At 35.6% G+C, this 20,000-nt stretch overlaps 1 protein-coding gene across 5 annotated transcripts in view; it reads left to right on the forward strand.

Annotated features, from left to right (window-relative positions):
- FOXP2 (forkhead box P2) overlaps positions 1-20,000 on the forward strand; it is a 194,336-nt gene that overhangs the window by 165,547 nt on the left and 8,789 nt on the right. For all 5 annotated transcript variants that reach the window (XM_071552433.1, XM_071552436.1, XM_071552432.1 and 2 more), the window contains one exon: positions 443-606. In XM_071552433.1, coding sequence (XP_071408534.1) covers positions 443-606 — 164 coding nt within the window. The remainder of the gene's footprint in view (positions 1-442; positions 607-20,000) is intronic.

Consider the following 20,000-nt stretch of genomic DNA (forward strand, 5'->3'; position numbering starts at 1 on the left):
AGTTTAATTATAATATATAATTTTTATGCAGAAGAGGCAAATCTCAGGACTTTTTTATTTTGAGGTAAGTTCTGGTCATTTTTTAAAGTGTAGTGGCTGTCTGCATTATAAAGGACCCATACATTGTGTGAAAGGGCAAAAGGGTTAAGTGTAATTCAAAGTCAGAAAATGATGTAAAACTAGTAAGTTCCATGAATATCAGAACATAGTTAATAATGGAAAATAATGAAGCCTAAGTAAGAGAAACAGGAAACCAGAAGTAGAAATGCTGTTATGTTCAGAATGTGAAAATAATTGGAAATGCACAAAATGGTTCTGACAACCTCTACAACTCCTCCTAATCATCTGCTCTGTGTGTATATATTTCTAAATGTTCGTACATGTATGAGTGCTTTGTATATGTATGGAATGATAATTTTGTTTTTACTCTTCATTTTGGTAGGCTGCACTGGCAGAGAGTAGTTTACCATTGCTTAGTAACCCAGGACTGATAAATAACGCATCCAGTGGCTTACTGCAGGCAGTCCATGAAGACCTCAATGGTTCACTGGATCACATTGACAGTAATGGAAATAGCAGTCCAGGCTGCTCTCCTCAGCCTCACATGTAAGTCCAGTTAGCTTCCTTTCAAGAAAAATTGCCTTAGTCTTAGACACAATATTACTCAAAACTGCTTTGAGAGATGGTAAGTGAAACATCTGGAGCCATATATTTAAGCTAAACATTTAAATAGATGAGTCTTCATTTACTTTTAGTAAGATTGGTGTAAGCTATTTTCTTTTTTTTAAACCTCGTCAGCTTGCTTGCAAACACTGAACATAATGTAGTCGTTTTCACAGCCTGGTTTGTAACGTCTAGTCAGATGTTCACATTGGAATTAGTTGTAATTTTAACCATGAGTCTCTAAACCATTTATGAACTGTAGTAGAGATATCGCCCATTTATATAAACCGTAAAATGCAAACTTTAACTGTTGCCCACAGTTTACATAGAAGCCAGTAAAGTGTAACTTTTTGCCTGTCATATAAATCAGTGTAATTACATATTCAAGTTTAATTACTGGTGCGTCTGTATTGGCAAGGTTTATATGTTATATTTTATGCAAGACTACGATTCCTATTAATATTTAGCAGCTAACTATATCATTAATTACTCTAAAATCTTTCCCCTACCATCTTTTTAATGGAGCTGAGAGAGTGGAAGTATTAAAAATTGATGTATTGTGGATTTCAGAAATGTGTCTGAAGCTTTAGAAATGCCTGGCCTTAATCAGTGGTGTCAAACATGGCAGTTTCTTGTTTACTAAATAGTAAAACATGTATCTTGGAGGTATTGTTTCCCAGGTTATTTATATAATAATTAGCAGTATGATATCTAAGCAGACTTAGTTTTAAGTTTACTGTAGAATGGTTTTTAATATGTATCTACAATTAGGGTATCTCTTTCTTTTTTTTTTTAATGTTTAAAAAAGCTGATCTCATTTGGCTTTTTTCATTCCATTTTCTTTTTCATATTTTAAATGCTCATTTTAATTTCCAGAGTGGGATATTTAGCAGTAACAGTTATTTAGACCAGACTCCCTTTTTACTTAGCTCTGGTATGTGAAGAATCCATTTTGATCTGACCTTTTTTTTAGGGAAAATATTTTACCAATTTTTTCTTCGTTTGTTTGACATGTTAATACATCTGCGATCACACAGAAATGTTTATTGTCATGCATTTAATTGTTTTATTGTACATTTATTCTACTTGCCTTTGAAAATAATACACTGTGAACATTCATGTATTTTATCAGGTTCCAAACCATTACTTTTTCAAAATGGAAAAATTTGTCTTTTGGAAGTGTCTTTAGATGTATTAAATAATACAAAAGAAGTAATAAAACTTGAAGTAGAAAGAACATGAACATATGCTCCTGAGAGTAACACTGCTCTAAAACAAGTAAAGTGAGCAATCAGACAAAAGTTTTTATATCCCATGCTTTATGCTATCAACCATGCAGTGGGTAGCTTGAGGCCTTTTACTTTTAGCAGTTCTCCTGAGTATGCTAATGTTCTCTTCCTGTATAAAATGCCAAGACAATAAAACTTTAAAGAGCAAACAAGAGTTAGATCATGTGTGTTAAAAACAGCTACTTTACAGAAAAGAATGACGCTTGCTATTAAAGTTGTTTTTAAGTGTTTGGCAGATCTGTTTACATATTCTTTGTACTGTCTGCCATTCTGCTGGATAAACTGAGATATCTGTGCATATGATTATGTAGATATGGCTACCTTTATAGCTGTGTTTATAGCTAAAATACTGCATATTGTAGCAATTCTTGCCTATAAAAATGCCAAATACCTTGAGTTACACCTTTCATGTTTATGATATGCCATTTGTCAAAATACACAGTTTGGGGACTTGCTGTGGTGACTCTTTGAAACTTGTGAGGATGTGTTGCTCAGCTCTTGACAGATTGAAGCAACAGAATGTAAATGCCCTGAGACACCACTGGTAAAAGAGCCTATGCTCATTCATCCCTTTTTCCAAACAGTGCAAGATCACTGAGCTTCTGTGAGACCATGAGCTGTTAGGCAAAAGATACAGGCTGTGACTAGATACCTGCTCACTTGTGGCATTTTTGCCTTTTCTTTGCTAAGGTTAAAACAGAATGAATGTGATCTTCAGGGATAAGTCAAGGAAGGGAGAGATTTGTGTGGGAAGCAGAGGACCAAGGGAGAAAAAAAGCCTGGTCCTTGCCTGCATGATCACACTGGTCAGAGCTCCTTATTTTTGTTAAAGAGCATTACTTAAGAAAATTAGAAAATAATACAGGGAAAGCAAGATGGAGTTAAAAAAACTGAGGAATATGGCAAACAATGAAGACACAGATTTTGCATTACCTACACAGTAATCTCATTTTTAAAAAAAAATAGTTAATCAACTACTAAAACAGAAAAGGATTTTATTAACTCAATCACCAACTTACTTTTGGTCTCCTGAGAAGGTTCACCCAGGAAGTCTGGGTGTTTCTCCCCTAGCGAAATGTTCTTGAGGTGTGATAATTACTGCACTCACCTATGAATTTGCTGGCTCTGTTAATCTCTGAGTAGATTAAACTGCCATCTCCTAATTTCCAGGAAAGTGTACTAGCCATGAAACCAGGTATATGCTGAGCAATTACTTTGCCTGCCATCTTGTAGCTGACACACCGCCAAGAACAATGGAGCATGGTATTAAGGAAAGAGGCAAGAGGTTGTGCACAATTTAGAGATCAGAGCATTCATCTGGGAAGTTGCAGAGTTTGGATTCTAGACAAGCTTTCAAGGGGAGATATTTGCTTAGTATTAGCATCAGCAGGAAATGTGAAAAGAGTCCCAGTGACAGTGTCAAAGTCAAGCACCTCCATTAGGCATTTGGTTGTTAAAATTACTGGATATCGTTTCATCAGATAAATAGATGACAGCAAAACTTTCTTATTTTGGGATATCCATACTGATGTTTTTAGCATAATGCATCTTTTAATAAACATAATGAATATTGTTTGTGTGTGTGTGTGTGTGTGTGTGCAGAAGTCAGTATTTCCATGCTTGAGCATAAGAACATTATCAAACACATTTATTTCTGTTACTGTGGTACCTTAGCCACTGGGTATCAGAAAGTGGGGAAATTATTCCAGTCTTTGGATATGAATCTAGTACTTAAGGTCTGGTTTTTGAAACAGGGTAGTAAGAGCAGTTAAGTCATCAACTTACCCATCTGTGACCAGGTATCTTAACAAAGGTGGGTGACTCAACTTACTTACATTATAGTCTCTGTTCATTGACTGGAGAAAGACAGTAGGTCTATAACTTCAAGTAACTGTATCATATTTAAATGCTTGTTAAGTGCAGTGAGTCCCAGCCAGAGTATTTAGGGCACTTTAAAAGCTTTAAAATTTTGGCCTTGGGTAATGAAATATAATCTGCTCAATTTCTTCTGCTTTTTGAACACTTAAAAATGCTGCAGTAAGTTGTAGGTGATCAGGATAACCATGGCCTGGTAGTTGGGATAACTCTTGTATTAATAATTACATAAAGCATAAGAAATTTTATGCCGTGTACCTTCTCTGTCTGATGAAAGATGGTAATTCCATGATCCAGTATGCAGCATATCACTAGTGGGATCTTAAATCCTAGGTTTACTTTCTGTATTTCAGCAGTATTTAATTCAAGTTCTATCTTTGACTGGTCCTCAAATCTGATTCGTGGTATGAAGTCACTGAATGCATCCTTGACATGAATCTTCATCAAGAAAATATGTTACTTATTGTGGTCTTAAATGTTCTGTTCAAAATTCCAATTTATTCTAACATCAATTGTCAACAATCAGTGTTGGACAATTGCATTTTAAGTCAATGCTTAAGACTGTTTCTTCTTTCATTTTTTTCGACATGGACTCCTTCTCCAAAATATATATTTATACTGATAAATAACAGGTTTCAAAGTGACAAACACAACTGAAGGTATTTTATGCACAATTATTTGTTATTGTTGCAGAACTAGGTGCTGCTAATCATGCATTACAATTGTATATGTACAGTTCTACAGTACACACCTTTGGAGTATAAATGTAGACTGGAAAAAAACCCACAAGCATCCAAGCAAAGCAATTAAAAGTTGCGTGGTTGAGGTAAACTTTGGAAAAACTATTATTGTTCTTGAGGAAAAAGCAGCATTGGATAAGACATGGAATGATGCTTAGAAACAATAATGACAGGTCATGCATTAGTGATAATGCAACTTCTTTTCAACCTGTATGTCATAGCATGCTGCTGAAGAGTTTTGGAGGGATTTGAAAGTCAGTTCTTTCAGAACTGATAAATTTAGGTTCTTATATTAACATCAGGATCATATTGAAATCAACTTTTTGCTGTTACTTTTCCTGTCCCTATTACATGTTCAAGAATTCTCACTCTTGGGCATGGCATATAAGGGATGGAAATCAAGTTCAACTGTTAGACTGGTGCTTGTCTCTGCATTTGCACTAAACTTAATCTCACTTAAGTGATTATTGCAACTGGCACAGACCCAGGTGTTTTATCACTAGAACACTTAGCACATCATTTGTCCACGTGGTCATGGCAAATGCACCGTGCAAAATGCCATTTTACTTCATTGTATAAACTTGTGGGGGGAAAGGTACTATTTTAATCTGCAAAAGTCTTCTTAGCAGTTGAGTCAAAAGGAAGAAACTCATCCTGAGAAAACTAGGAAAATTGTTGACTGAGAAAATGTAGTCTTGCCATAAGAAAGAGTGGGGTGATTATACCATTCTGTTAAAACTCACTGCAGGTCATTTAATAAGGAGTAGGAGGAGTTAGCAAAAGAGATAAGGAAAGCAGATATCCCTTTGATGTTTTGTGAAAAGGAGTTGTCATCATGGTTTTCTCCCTTCTCACTCTGTGAGAGCATAGACCGAGGACAATGTGAGTAATCTCATATTCTCAATTGATTTACCTAAATAATCTAGTTGCTAATGGCAAATCCAGAATCCTGGAGTCAATATATGTTATTCTGATTTATAAAATTTTAATTATACCTAGCTTTTTAAAAAAAAAAACAACAGTAAAAATGAGAAATATTTTTTTTAGAGTCACTTCATAAAATGTGAATTCATATATTCTCATCTCCTCTATGACTCATGTTTAGCTTATTGTAGTGCTATACTCTAAGATGGAAATTGTTTATCACACACACACAGACTATTATGAGTTGGAAGGGACCCACAAGGATCATTGAGTACAACTCTTAAGTCAATGGCCCATATGGGGGATTGAACCCATGACCTTGGCATTATTACAGCCAAGTTTTAACCAACTGGTTTGAAGCCAAATGTCAAGATGCACACATATATCTCATGATCTTTAAAGGTATTTCTAGAAAATGTTATGTTAGGTTGTTATGAGAAAGAATAATGTTTGTCCAAAAGAACAAGAGTAAGAGTCAATCTGAAAAAAAAATATCCAGCATAATCCTTCATCTTCAGTTTTGTGTGGAAAAAGTGAGTACCAACCATCTGTGGTTTCAGTCACCTTTTCCTTTGTGTTCTGCTGTTGTTCCCAGCCCTACTCCTTTACCTTTTCTCACTCTTGCCCTGACTGAATAATTTCTCTCTGCAGTTCTATCTGCATAATCATCAAACTTGTTATTTTTTTCAAACTTTTTTATCTTTAAATTTTATTCCCAGAGGCAAATGTGATTATTCTGCTCTAAGATCATTTACTTTTGAGGTGCTTCAGTTTGAAAGCATTCCATTGTCAGGTCTTTCCCATATCTGATTATTCCAGTCCCCCACTGTTAAGCTTTCACACCACTTACAGTAGGTTACCTATCATTGCAGTTTTAATCCCTTTCATTCCCTTGTTTCTTTAACTTCATAATGTTCCAATCCCCTGTCTTTCCTTCTTTCTTTCTTTCTTTTTTTTTCATCATTTCATTGTCCCATTTCATGATCTCTGCATTTACCTTGGAGGCTTGTTCTCTTCCAGGGGACTGCTTGATCCAAGTCTCTTGTTCATTGTATAAGACTTGACATAGTGTATAAGAAAATAAACTCACAAAACACGTCAATTAACAGGGATGTAACAAGCATTATTAAATAGGTGAGAAGCATGTAATTGAGTAAATGAATGTGGTAGCAATTACAGTATTTCTGGATATCCTTGTTCATCAAAACTGTTTCACCTAATCACATGATATTTTAATGCCTGTATAATTTAATTTCACACATTTTTATTCATAAATCTAACATAAGGAAGATAATGGGCAAAGAGACTTTGTGACAACAATTGACTTTTATTTTTATATGGAAAGAGGAACAGATAGGAAATGGGATCTTAAAGGTTACAGCTTTTGTCTGAGCATATTCCCATTGAAAGAAGTTCTATTGTGATAATACACAGTGAAAAAATTTTGGCTTTCATACAGAGCCATTCATGTGTGGACACCAATGGAAAAATAAGCAATTAGATTTTAATTAATAATATTTTTCACCACTGCCATTGACACAATTTTTCACTTGGATGTTTTCCCAAATATTTATATTGTCTTTTTTTTAAATTTTATTTTACATTACTCTAGTTTTCAGTCCATTTCTCCTCTACATTTTGCTTCTGTTCATCTTTTTTTTTTCCAATGCTATGGTCCAGTCTTTTATTATTTCCTCTTTAGCTTCTTAAATGTTACGTCTTACTTTTGATCAAAAGTTGCCATTTCTTTTTTACGTTACTCCAACCCCAATTGTTGCACTTCTGGAGTACATTCCCAATGCTCTTAACAAAAAGATCACTCCAGAGATACAGTGCCTTCAGCTGAAAAGAGTCAGATCCCCATAGCATGGCTTGTAGAAGTTGGTAGGCTCCTGTGGGGTTTCACAGACTGTTTTTGGAAGCTGCTTTGCTGAAAACTTTGGGGTACTGCTGTCATGAATTCTCAGTGTATGGACAAGAGACTTATGCTTTTCACATAAAAGGTCTCTATAAGAAGAAGCAGCATCTTAAATATTGTTGCCAATGTTAGAAATGTGTTTGTAGTTACACAACTAAATCTCTCTGCGATGTGGTTGTTTAACTCTTCAAATTAGTTCATAGGAGATTCCTGTCTTTGTACAATGGAAAACTGAGATGACAGTGCCATTAACAGTGTATTTCTAAAATGGCACAGTTACAATTTTTATCCACTTTTGATGATTTCATTTGTTTTTTTAGTAACTGTAATACTATTACCCAAAACTTTTTAAAGTGCAGTTTCTAGATACTTTTCTTCTAAATACCTGCATCTAAAATGTGTCTTTACATTTACTTATTATGTCAAAAGCCAAATAAAAACAATGTGTACAATTGGTAATGCTTATACTGGTAGTTTAAATTATGATCCATAAATCCAAGCAAGTATTTATTGGAAAACATAGGATATTATTTGACTATTGCTTAGTCTTTAGAATTTGTAGAAATCTAGGCACTTTACACATTTTAAAAGACTAAAAATTCCAATACACTTTTTTTTTTAAGAACTTTATTGAAAGACTTCATCCCTATGTGAAACCCCATATGTAGGCCTCATGAAGGTTATCAGATCTCCAGATCACTAAAGACATGATTATACTTGGTAAAGTCCATTTACAGAAACAACATTCACAATCTTCTGGCAAAGTGCAGTTGCATCTGAGAGCAGCCTTTGATTTAAAACAGTGCTGTGAATGCATATGTGCAGTACAGACCTTGATGTAGTTTCTCTCAGGGTTATAACTGAAAGTATTCTGGTGGTTTTCTCCAACTAAGCAACAATATTAAAAATGTATCTTAAATTGGGCTGAACATATCCAGTAGTCTTCCTCCTTTACCTAGACTTTGCCAAGTTCATTTGTTCCACTATACTATTAATAAAGTTTTAATGAGGTTGCAGGATCTTTGTGGCCACTCACTAAGCCTTGTCAAAGACTTCCATAAACTTCTGATTGAGATGGATAAGGGGATATGTTTATTTCATGCAGTATTATGCTGTCATAGTAGTAGTCTGAGTAATTAGGGACTCCCCCCCAACTTGTTTTTAATTTTTCTTCATGTTTTCCCTCCTTTTCTTCATTCCTTGCACATTTAGCATTATCTAACATCATAGCCGAAAAAATGTTGTGAGCTTTTATCACCTCTTCTTCCCTTGATATTGTCTATCACAGTATCCTTGCGGGCAAAATGTCCAGCACACAGCTGAATCACTGTTATGTGATGGACGAGCAATTGGCTCACAGATCGAGCACAGAGGGTAATAGTGAATGGGGGAACATCAGACTGGTGACCTGTCACTAGCGGGGTTCCACAGGGCTCAATCCTCATCCCAGTTCTCTTCAACATCTTCACTGACGGCTTGGATGCAAGACTAGAAAGAATACTATGTAAGTTTGTTGATGACGCTGAATTGGGAGATGTTGGTGACTGCCTCAAGAGCAGAGGCCCTGCAGAGAGACCTGGACAAATTAGAGAGATGGGCAATCACCAACCATGGGAAGCTGTACAAAGGCAAGTGCTGGACTCTGAACTTGAGATGGGGCAACCGTGGTTGTGTTTTATAGACTAGGGAGTGAAAGACTTCAGAGCAGCCCTGCGGAAAGGGACCTGAGGATCGTGGTGAACAGCAAGTTCAATATGAGTCAGCACTGCCCTGACAGCCACGAAGGCCAACTGTGTCCTGGGGGGCATCAGGCAAAGCATCACCAGCTGGTTGAGGGAGGGGATTGTCCCACTCTGCTCTGCACTGGGGCAGCCTCACCTTTAATGTTGTGTGCAGTCTTGGGCACTGCAATATAGGAAAGATATTAATCCATTAGAAAACATCCAAAGGAGGGCCACAAGAACTCTGAGGGGTCAGGAGAGGAAGCCATATGAGGGGCAGCAGAGGGTACTTGGTCTGTTCAGCCTGGAGAAGAGGAGACTGAGGAGAGACCTCATTGTTGTCTTCAATATCCTCATGAGAGGAAGCGGAGAGGCAGGTACAGATCTCTACTCTCATGACCAATGACAGGACTTGAAGAAACAGCATCAAGCTAAGTCAGGGAAGGTTTAGGTTAGATACTAGAAAAAGATTTTCACCCAGAGGGTGGTTGAGCACTGGAACAGGCTGCCCAGGAAAGTAGTCACAGCACCAAGCCTGACAGAGCTCAAGAAGCATTTGAATGAGACTCTTGGGCACATGGTGTGACTCTTGGGGATGGTCCTGTGCAGGGCTAAGAATTGGACTCAATGATCCTGATAAACCCCTTCCAACTCAGCATATTCTGTCATTCTGTGATCAATTGAAGAACTAGATTTTAAACATTAAAAAAATAAAATAAAAAAATGAATGCTCCAAGAAACTTAGCATATGGAAAAGAAATACTTTGGTAGCATCCTGCTGAAAATATTGAAACCTACCCAACAGTTATACCAATCATTCAACATTTTCAGTGAACTGCTACAGAAGGAAAAATGTTCCATTCTTAAGTGTAAGAGTAATGCTATTGAATTCTTGCTGCTGCATTATAGCAAAATGTTTAGATGTTATTGTGCAGAAATGTTGATTGTTAGCTTTTAAAATCTCGGAAAAGTGTGTGGTAATTGTTCGTCAAAAGATATTTTTTTCGGCCTTTTTCACCCATATTATGTATCTGATCAACTATATGTTTCCCAAGAGTTTTATTGATGTAGAAATTTTCAAGAGAAATAGAAAAACAATTTTATCTAGCCTGCATTTATATTAAAAGATACAAAACTCATGCATAGCACAGTCCAAATTCTCCCTCAGCTTTTCCTGGCTCATTGAATATCTTTCCAGATTCTACAGGGAGAATATTTCTCTGCTCTAACCCACAAATAACACTGAGATAGTTGTTGTTTCTAAGTTTCAGTGTAACTGGTACAATTTTTAAAACTTCGGAACCATTAGACACTACAGAGCATGCCAAATCCACAGCCTCTCATCTTGAACTTTGTTGTTCTTGGGCTTAGTCTTTTTTTGTGGTTCTTCAACAACGCCAAAAATATTCACACTCAAATCTCCAGTACTTTGTCATTTTCCTTTGAATTTTTGCCTTAAAAACTTCTGTGCTCTTTCACCCTAATCCTTTTCTTTGCTTAGCATGTTAACTTTCCACGTTTGAACTAGATGCAGCTGACGGTTTTAAAGACTTTAGAGGCCTACGCCCTAAGCTAATTTCAGTCAAGTTTCTACTTTTTTGTGGTTCTATCACAGAGAAAATACATTTATTTAGACACCAAAGGGAGCAAGGCAATGTCAAAGATGGGAATTTTAGTCAGAGTTGCTAAAATCAGAAAATCTATGTTAAAGTCATCTTCTTAATCAGAACTTGATTTTTAAAAATTTTGATCCTGTAAGAAGGGCTAATTGTAGGTAAGCTTTAAGCCTCATTTGATATGAAGAAAGTGTGTTTTTAATATGCCGGTTCTTTAAAGATAATTTCTTTATCTGTGTTAAAAATGTCATCTCTTTGGTGTTACTAACATTTGTAGCTGATAATATATTAGCGCAAACAGAATATCCCTATGTATAGGCTTGACTTTCTTTTTTGTCAAGTTTAAAAAAATAACAAAAAAAAATAACCTCAAACAATAGACAAAACAGAAAGACCAGTTCAATTTAATTATCAGTTTCATAATATAAACCAAAAACCTGTATGTTTTCATTGCCCATTTTTAATCAACTTTTTTTTCTATCAAAGGGAAATGAAATTGTCAAAATTGTCAAATTAAATCTGTAAATTTATACTCCAGATAGCTCTCTGTACAGCACTCATTTCTTTGTACAAAGCTAAGCGGAAAAGGAGAACGTATTTGGTTGTTGAGGGTTTTTTTTATTGTTTTCAACATTTTTTCAATTCAGACTTCTTACCATAAAACTGAAATTCTTCAAAAAACTATTTTGCATATTTTCCTTTTCATTTTCATATGCCAACAGTGTCCGTTTTCAGATTTTTCTTTGAACAGAAACTGTATGCTTTAGCTGTCCCTAATTTTATGTGAACCAGTTGGTATTTGGATGTGCTTGGGCAGGCCCAAACTGATAGGGTAGGAAGCACCAAACACCATCTCCAGCTACTTCAGGATCAAATGTATTGGTATATTTTGTAGATAAGCAGCATAGAGGCATCCCTGAGTAGAGATGTGTCTGATCCATAGAAACAAAAAAGTAGAGGTTTGCTCCGAGTCTCCATGAATTAATGGCCTTCTGCAATATGAAGGTCTATATGAGTTAAACATTTTCTCTGTACAGTAATGGTAGATGGCATCTTGGATTGTTGAATACTTAATATTTTTAATAGGATTTAAATATGTAGTATTTTTAAAAAACACAGCTCATTAACTGTAACTTACAGAGGATTTTAAAATCTTCTTTTACAGTAGTGCTATCCCTCTTTATTTTTACAATAAGTAGTTGTGATAACTGTAATGATAAAATGATCATAAATATGCCATATTAAATTGGGCAACCCTTAAGTATGGGTAAGGTGAAGGTGAACACTTGCTTTTTTCCTATATTTTCCTTGTTTCCATATTTATAATGTATCACTTTAATCTCCAAGATTCTATGCCTCTTGTGTTGACTTGAGAGGCAGTCATATTAAATCAGTTTAAAGTATTCCTACCATTTTTAATGTTTCATCCTACAGGTATGTTTACCATGCCATAGGTCACTTCTGTTGTTCTTTCCTCAATACTCCTGTATTGTTTTTAAGATGAGTGACTAATAGCTAAAAGGTAGCCAACCAAGTACATTGAATACTTGAGGTGAGGGCCTACTTATAAATACATAAACATGTTCACGTTATTGTCACTATCATTATTCTCTCCTAGTTAGTCTAACATACTGGAGTTTGACTTCTTATGCAGAGGCACCATTGAAGGATTCATAATAATATACTTCCTAAGTGGTTACAGTAGATGGATGAATATGGGTAGTTTATTTTCTTTCTTTTATTTGTCAACAGTAAATTGCTTTGCATGTCAGCCTTGGGGTTTTTTCACAGTTAACTTTCCATATAACTAATCTAAATATATTGTGTTATTTCTGTTTATTTCTTCAGGTGTATTCATAATTATATTCAAAATGGAAGTCAAATGTACACAAGTGAAATCATGGCTCCAATGAAGTCAAGGGGAATTTTGCCATTGACTTAAGACAGATATGAATTCATGTATTTGGCTTTCCCTAATTTCTTTTCATGCCTTCAGTCACTTCTAGTCACTCCTAATCTCTATCTGATTTTTCTTGTTATTGCGTGCAGTCCTGTTTCTCAATTTTAGTTTATTATTTTTTTTTCCCTAAATACGACAAGGAGTTCTCCCAGATCTGAAATCTTTTTTTTAGATCTTTGAAAATTTGTACATTCTTAGCAGTCTACAACATTAGTGAATATTTTATCCATGCAAATACAAGCAAGAAATATTTTCTCAGTTGTATCAGGACTAATTGGATATGCCCTGCTAACCAATAAGCTTGTGGGTTTTTTTAAAAAAAAAGGTTTGGGTTTTCTTTTTTCTGCTAATATAAGTGTAATGTCTTCATATTTTCTGCCATCTATATTCCCCTAAAACATGAAAGGTACAGATAAAAGCACCCCCTTTTTTTTTTCTTTTTTCTTTTTTTTTTTCATTTCACTGTCCTCTTAATGCTTTGTACTTCCTTTCCAGACATGCTATATAGTTTGTGGCATATTCTCTTTAAAGTAGCACCATGTATTCACTTAGCTCACATTTTCAGGTAGCCACGAGTATCTTCCTGCTGTCCCCCTCTCCTCTGATATTAGAGATACATAGGCACTCACACACATATATACAGAGTAGCTTTCCTCTGCCATGTTCGTGCTAGATCTTCACATCCAGTTATTAATTGCTCTTGATTTTTAGTCTAGTCTCGCATTTGCAGTACCTGGGTATTCTGTGATTTCTCCTGAGGCATAAAAATATGCTTGTACCTAACCTTGTTAGCATGTTGCCAGGGAAGTTGTATAGTCCATGTCCTTGGAGGTTTTCCAAACCTGACTGGATAAAATCCTGAGCAGTGTGGTGTGACCTTCTTGCTGTCCCTTCTTTAAAAAGCAGGTTCATCTAGAGGTCTTCTGAGGCCCCTCTGACCTGAATTATCCAGTGATCCTAGAGTATGTTTTCTTAAAAAAAAAGAACCATGAGAGAGTGAGCAGAAGCTACCTAATATTTTAGCAACCAAGCTTAAAGAGAAAGGTGCTCTGGAATTTGTTTTATGCATACCAGTGAAATCATATCAGGTGCTCACAGAAGGGATGGATCTTAGAAATAGCTATAACTGAGTTTACATCTTTTAAATGTATCACAAAAGAAAAGTTGTGTTTGCAAGACCAGTTTTGTGCAGTTGATAATGATGGGGTTTGTGACTATTACATTTCTTCCCCCCACCCTGAGGGACTCATCTCCCTTTTATCCTGGAGTAATTGAAGGGAAGGCATGAAGAACACTAGCTTGTTCTACACTAACTGATGAAATTATATCAACAGATATTATAAACAGTAAAGCAAGTCTAGTTTAGAGGTTGTAAAAGCAATAATAGACTTACACAAACTCATTTGTACCTGCTCCTACATTTTACTTGATGTGCCAGAGGCATTTTGTGACCATTGATCATTAGTTCGATTTTATGCCATCTCCCCTAGCAATGAACTAGAGAAGACAAACTTTAGTGGCCTAATTAATTATTCTGTGCCCTTTTATCTCCTGCCAGTATCTTCATTGGTGCCTGCCAGCTTAGAGCTGTTGCATCTGCTTTCCATTGCCAAGTCAGTGCAGTGCCCAACTCTGCCATGGTAGACTTGAAATCCTTAGTGATAGATAACATGGTAGATATGAAAATAAGTATATTTCAAAAGTATTTTTTTGTGCCTCAGTGTTGCTTTTTGGAGAAGAAAAGGTTGTTATTTTCATTTTTTTTCTCAAAATGGCTCTTGGAGGGCCCAGAGTGTAAGGTTGTAATTTGAAAGTGGCAGGCTGACTAAGCATACTCATAATCAGGGCCCACTACCAGTGTTTCTACAGGAATTTTGTTTCCAGTCTTCTTCCACCAGGATATTGTAGCTTTGCTTTCTCCTTAGAGAAATGAGGTAGCACAGCCTCAGCTGCCTAACAAGGGTATGTGACAACAGGACCTTCCTCCTCTTCTTGTTTGAAGCCATAGATTTGCATATGGGCATTATTTTATCTAAAACTAGTGCCACTTCTTGAGCCTTTCAGTATATGGGATAAATACATGGAGGAAGTGTTTCCTGATCTTCAAGGAGAAATAATAATGGATTCTGGGACATTTGTAGCATTACTGAATTTGTATTTAATTACTTGTCTAACACTCTTTCTTCCCTTTCTGAGTATTTGGATTAGTATGTCCCTAAGTGGTTATATGTATTCACGTCAATAAACAGTTCACTTCTGCTTAAGAAAAATAATAAACTTTTTACAATAGCGTGAAATTGTACAAAGACAAAGTAATAGAATTAGATAACATGAAAATACTGTAGGATTTGAGGATTTGTCTCCGTTTGCCTACTAAAGCATGAATATAAAAAGTCTACATCTGAAAGAGTGGAATGGAAAAGAGAGCTTTGCTTTTTAAACTGATGTAGGACATTCTACAGATCTATAGCTTTACTGGCAAGATGTGATACAGCTCTTCCTGAGGAAATACTGGTTCATGTCTATTAGGGAAAAAAGGTCAGACAGCAATAGAAGTTGTACATAATATATTTCAAGAAGTTAAACTTAGAAAATACTTTATGTTTACACAGAGAAGTCTTTAGAAAGCCAAGATTCTTCATATAAAAATAAATACGTAAAATTATCTTCAAAGACAAAAATATGGAAACATACAGAAAGAATTAAATTGGCCACAGTATTGTTTGTTCTTAGTAGCTCATCTTGTTGACTTGGACACAAATATTTTCAAACTTCCACAGTTGGGAGACTTATGTAGCTGTGGATCTTCTCCCAGCATACATGTGGAACACTTTGTGTAGCTGAATCAAAATTGCACTTGTAGTGCAGGCTGCTTACAGAATAAAAGAATTGAAGGCAGTGGGAGTAATAAGCAAAAATGCAAATAAAAAATACAGTTGTTTGATGTTAAAAGTTACACTGAAAATGTGGAGTTCTAGGAAAGATACACAAATACAACATGCTTTGGTTTATTCATATACTGAAGCATAGTTACTGTAGTGAAGATAGTGGATAAATGGAGGAATATCTGCAGACTAATGTATTGGTTTTGAAGATGTAATGTTTGTGGGCTTGAGGCTGTCTACAGAATTGTGAGTAAGAATGGGTCAAACTGAACATCATTTGGTTTGGGAAATAGTTAAAGCAATATAGGATAATTAGGAGCTACCTAATTATTTAAAGGGGTTTTTTACCTTTTAAAAATCTTTATTACTTTAACATGCAAACATAATCTTAAAAGAAAATCAATATAGGTTGCCATACCACATATGACTTAGAAATTATTCAGTCCTAAAGATTCCCCCAGGGAAACTTTCTTCATTTGAGTTTTAGAAAATTCATCATCTTTATACACTTCTATATACAGTCACTAGGAAAGGTAGTGAGTCAATAGTATCACAATTAAAGTCTCATAAAAAATAAGCTTAGGAGGGACTTCAAGACATTATCTAATTTGTTGTCCTTTGTGCCATTAAATACCAGAGTAAAAAACTCCCTAGTGTTACTAGATGCCTAAGTCAACCATAACCATACGAAATACTTTCAGCTGCAACTCAGCAAAAAGATTATCCTTTCATTATTTTAGACTGATTATTGCAACCCCTGAGTGGAATAAAAATGCACCAAAAGAACTTAAAAGAATTACATGATTTGTTGCCAACCTTACGTTTGGCTACAAAGCTGACAGTAAAGCACATTGACTTGGGCAGCTCCTCTCTCCTAATGTCTACTACCACCTCTTTAATACAAAGCCAAGTCATTACATTAACTTAACTGCGTGAGACTCAATTTCTCTATCAGGATGTCCCATGCCACTTTTTCTTAAAATTATTTTAGCGGAACATTACGTGAATGTGGACAACACATTCATTTAGAGGACCCAAATCTCAACTGAGGAATTTGTTCCTCTGGGAATCCTGAGGGGTTGAATCCTGGAACTTTCCTGGCAGCTTTCAGAATTAAACACTGAAACGCGTGCATTTTTTTTTCCTTTTTCACATATAAAAATGAGAAATTAACTAATTTTTTTTCCTTCTATAGAATTGCATGAAAAATATACGGGGAAACTTAAATTGTTAAATCTCTTGTTTGATGTAATAACTCAGTGCTGATGGTTATAAAAGGCATTGTCTGGCTTCATGTTTTTCCTAAGAAAAGTTGCATTTTCTATTCAAAGCTTAGAATGAGCACTATTTCCACTAACCAAAACTAAACCTTGTTTATTGTAATTATTTATATTTTGTTGTCCTGCATTCTCACTGGTGCTTTGTTGGATTCAGTATCCTCTTACATTAAAGCTGATGTGACATGAATCCACTCTAGAAAACATGCTATTCATAATTGAGAATATTGTATCAAGTATATTTTCTCCTTGTTGACAGCAATTTAATTAAGAAATCATGTACTTCGTTATAGGATCTGGTTGTTTTCTTGTCAGCAAAAGCATACACTCCATTGTTTAAAAGTCGAATGTAACACTTGTTTTGTTGCTGTTGTCTCGGTTTTGGCAGGATTTTAGTAGCTATTTTACTAAACATATTTTCCCAAGGCAGAATCAGGTGTGTGCAAAACTCAGAAGACAAGTTCACCTGATATCAGATGAGTTATTGCAGACTTTGAGAATTTGGGTTCATCCCTAAATATTTGGGATATTATACATTATATACATTCCTTCCAAGTATATATTTATCCCTCAGCTGCCCGTCTTGGTTTTTTTTTTTCTTCTTCCTTTGAAGCCTCAAAGCTCATCTCCAACACCCTACAGTCTTCATAAGGCCTCTGTAAGTGTCCTGGAACTGTTACCTGTCTCCTGGTAGTTCTTTCAGTTAAATGCTACAAATTATTTCTTTAAGGATACAGTGTGCAGATGCAGGAGTGAGAGAAAAATCTTCATGTAAAGCTGTAAAGCCTGTAGAAGAGTGAATGCTTGAGGCAGGCACAGAGAAAGGGGAACTTCATGTTCTGTGATCTATGAGCAAAGAAGTAATGTATTGAGATGAGCAGGCAGATCTGCAAGATATTAGAATCCTTCTTTTATATTAAAAACATCTCTCACAGAGAGTATTATTTTGGAAGTGCTGTGATACAAGGAAAGTCTTCTTTATAGTTGTAGATCCATCAATTGTAAAGAAGGCTATCCATGGAAATGAAGATGTTCATTTGTTTATACTTTTACCAAAAAGTTCTTTGACATAATTTAGCATAGCCATATTTTATTTTTGCTGCTGCTGCATTCATCTCCTTGCTCCCTGTTTGTGATACTGCATTGTCAGTCTGGAACTCAGGTAGAGGTGTAATTTGCCAAGAGTTATGCAAAGGAGGCAGGCATTTTAATGAGGATATTTGGGCATGATGTCATAATTGCACTCGTTAAGAGGTGTCTTCATCATCCCTTTATTACACCAAAGAGTTAGAAGTGACTGAACTTCTCATAAATGTGTGTCTAACCCCAAGGATGATTTGGTAAAGGTCCACAAGGATGGGGACTCCAAAGTAACCTGATCCAGTGCTTTGCTGTCTGCACTAATTTTTTTGCCTTTTGAAAGGTAAAACCTCCAGCATCTGACCTGTTCCTTTTTCTATAACCTAAGATGTGCTTTTTTCAGTCTCTTATCATGTAACAACTTTTTTCTAAACCGTTACTGGGATTTTCTCAAGTTAACATTGGTTTGAAATCTCATCTTCACCAATGCACTTACATTACCTCCCAATTTGTTCACATCAGTGAAGTTATTAACCATGTTCTCTAGTCTATCTTTGTCATTAGTAAAAAATACTGACTAGTTCTGAACCCAGAATTGGTTCATCAAAGAACCATAATAAACTTTGCTAAAATACAGAGTCCAATTACATAGTAGGTAAGAAAGTTTTGATCAGAAGTCCGAACTAGGCTATGTCATACTGTTAGAATTTGAGTAGCATAGTTATTAATAAGAAGTCATGGAATATATAAATATTTATTCAGAATTTGTGTTTAAGTACTCAGCACTTCACGTGGGAATTTGTTCTTAGCACACTGCTCCCACTGTATAACAAAACAGTAGTGCAGAATTTTGCAAATAAGCAAATTTAAATAATATATCTATCCATATACCCACATCATATTTATGTAAAAATACCCATCTGAATATTTTGCTATTTGTAAAAAATAACTTGGAATATATCACACTATACTGAAAATCTTTAAGTTAAGAATGTACTCAGTAGTTGAAAAGATGGGTTCTCAAATCTTCTTTTGCTTTTGGAAAAGAAAAGCTCTTTGGTTTTCATACATACTTTGTATGCTTGCTTCTTCCTCAGAACATATATAAAATACTAGAAATGTAAGATCTTTTACATCTGTAACCAACATGCCTGAACTTTGACTTTTAACTTTTGATTTTGAAAAACAAACTCTAGAGTTGAGAGAAATGTTAGTTTCAAAAGCCAATGTGTTATTCCTTGTGTTTATACTTTCTGGAAAAGGTGCTTGTATGGCTGTGTTTTCTTAAGAGAGCTTAAGCTCTGGCAGAAAAGCATATAAAATTTATTTTTGTGTGGACAACAGAACTGCTTCATTTCTAGTCTTGATTTACCGTTAATCTGTAAAAAAATATAGTGCTCATGAGAGCAGAGTAGAGAGGGGGATGGGGGAGAGAATCACCTCCCTCAACCAGCTTGCTACACTTCTTTTTATGCAGCCCAGAGGATATGATTGGCTTTCTGGGTGGCAGATGCACATTGCTAGCTTGTATCCAGTTTTTCATCCACTGCTATCCCCAGGCCCTTCTCTGCAGGACTTCTCTGAATCCCCTTATCTTCCATTCTGTACTGATACTGAGGATTGCCCAGGTACAGGACCTCATGCTTGGCCTTATTGAACTTCATGGTGTTCGTATGGTCCAACTCTTCGAGCCTGTAAAGATGCCCCTGGATAGCACCTTCTCTTTACCAGATCAACCACACTACTCAGCTTGGTGGCATTGGCAAACTTGGTCAGGGTGCACTCGATAACACTATGTTATTGGTGAAGATATTAAATAGTGTTGGTTGCAGTACAGACCCTTGAAGGACACCAGTGATGAAGGAATATGCTAGGTATATTGGTGCACAAAATGCAATTTCTTAGGAGCAACATAGGGATCAGAATATTGTGATAATAGTGTTGCAGCATCTAGAAAAAATTATTGTGGCATTTTATCATGATTAAAAATCATTTAAGACTTCCATCAAAAAATTGGTCACAATTCTACAGAAAATATCTGAAATTTGAAGC

This window comes from Pithys albifrons, chromosome 3, assembly GCF_047495875.1.
Source record: "Pithys albifrons albifrons isolate INPA30051 chromosome 3, PitAlb_v1, whole genome shotgun sequence".
In the NCBI taxonomy this organism is placed as follows: domain Eukaryota; kingdom Metazoa; phylum Chordata; class Aves; order Passeriformes; family Thamnophilidae; genus Pithys; species Pithys albifrons.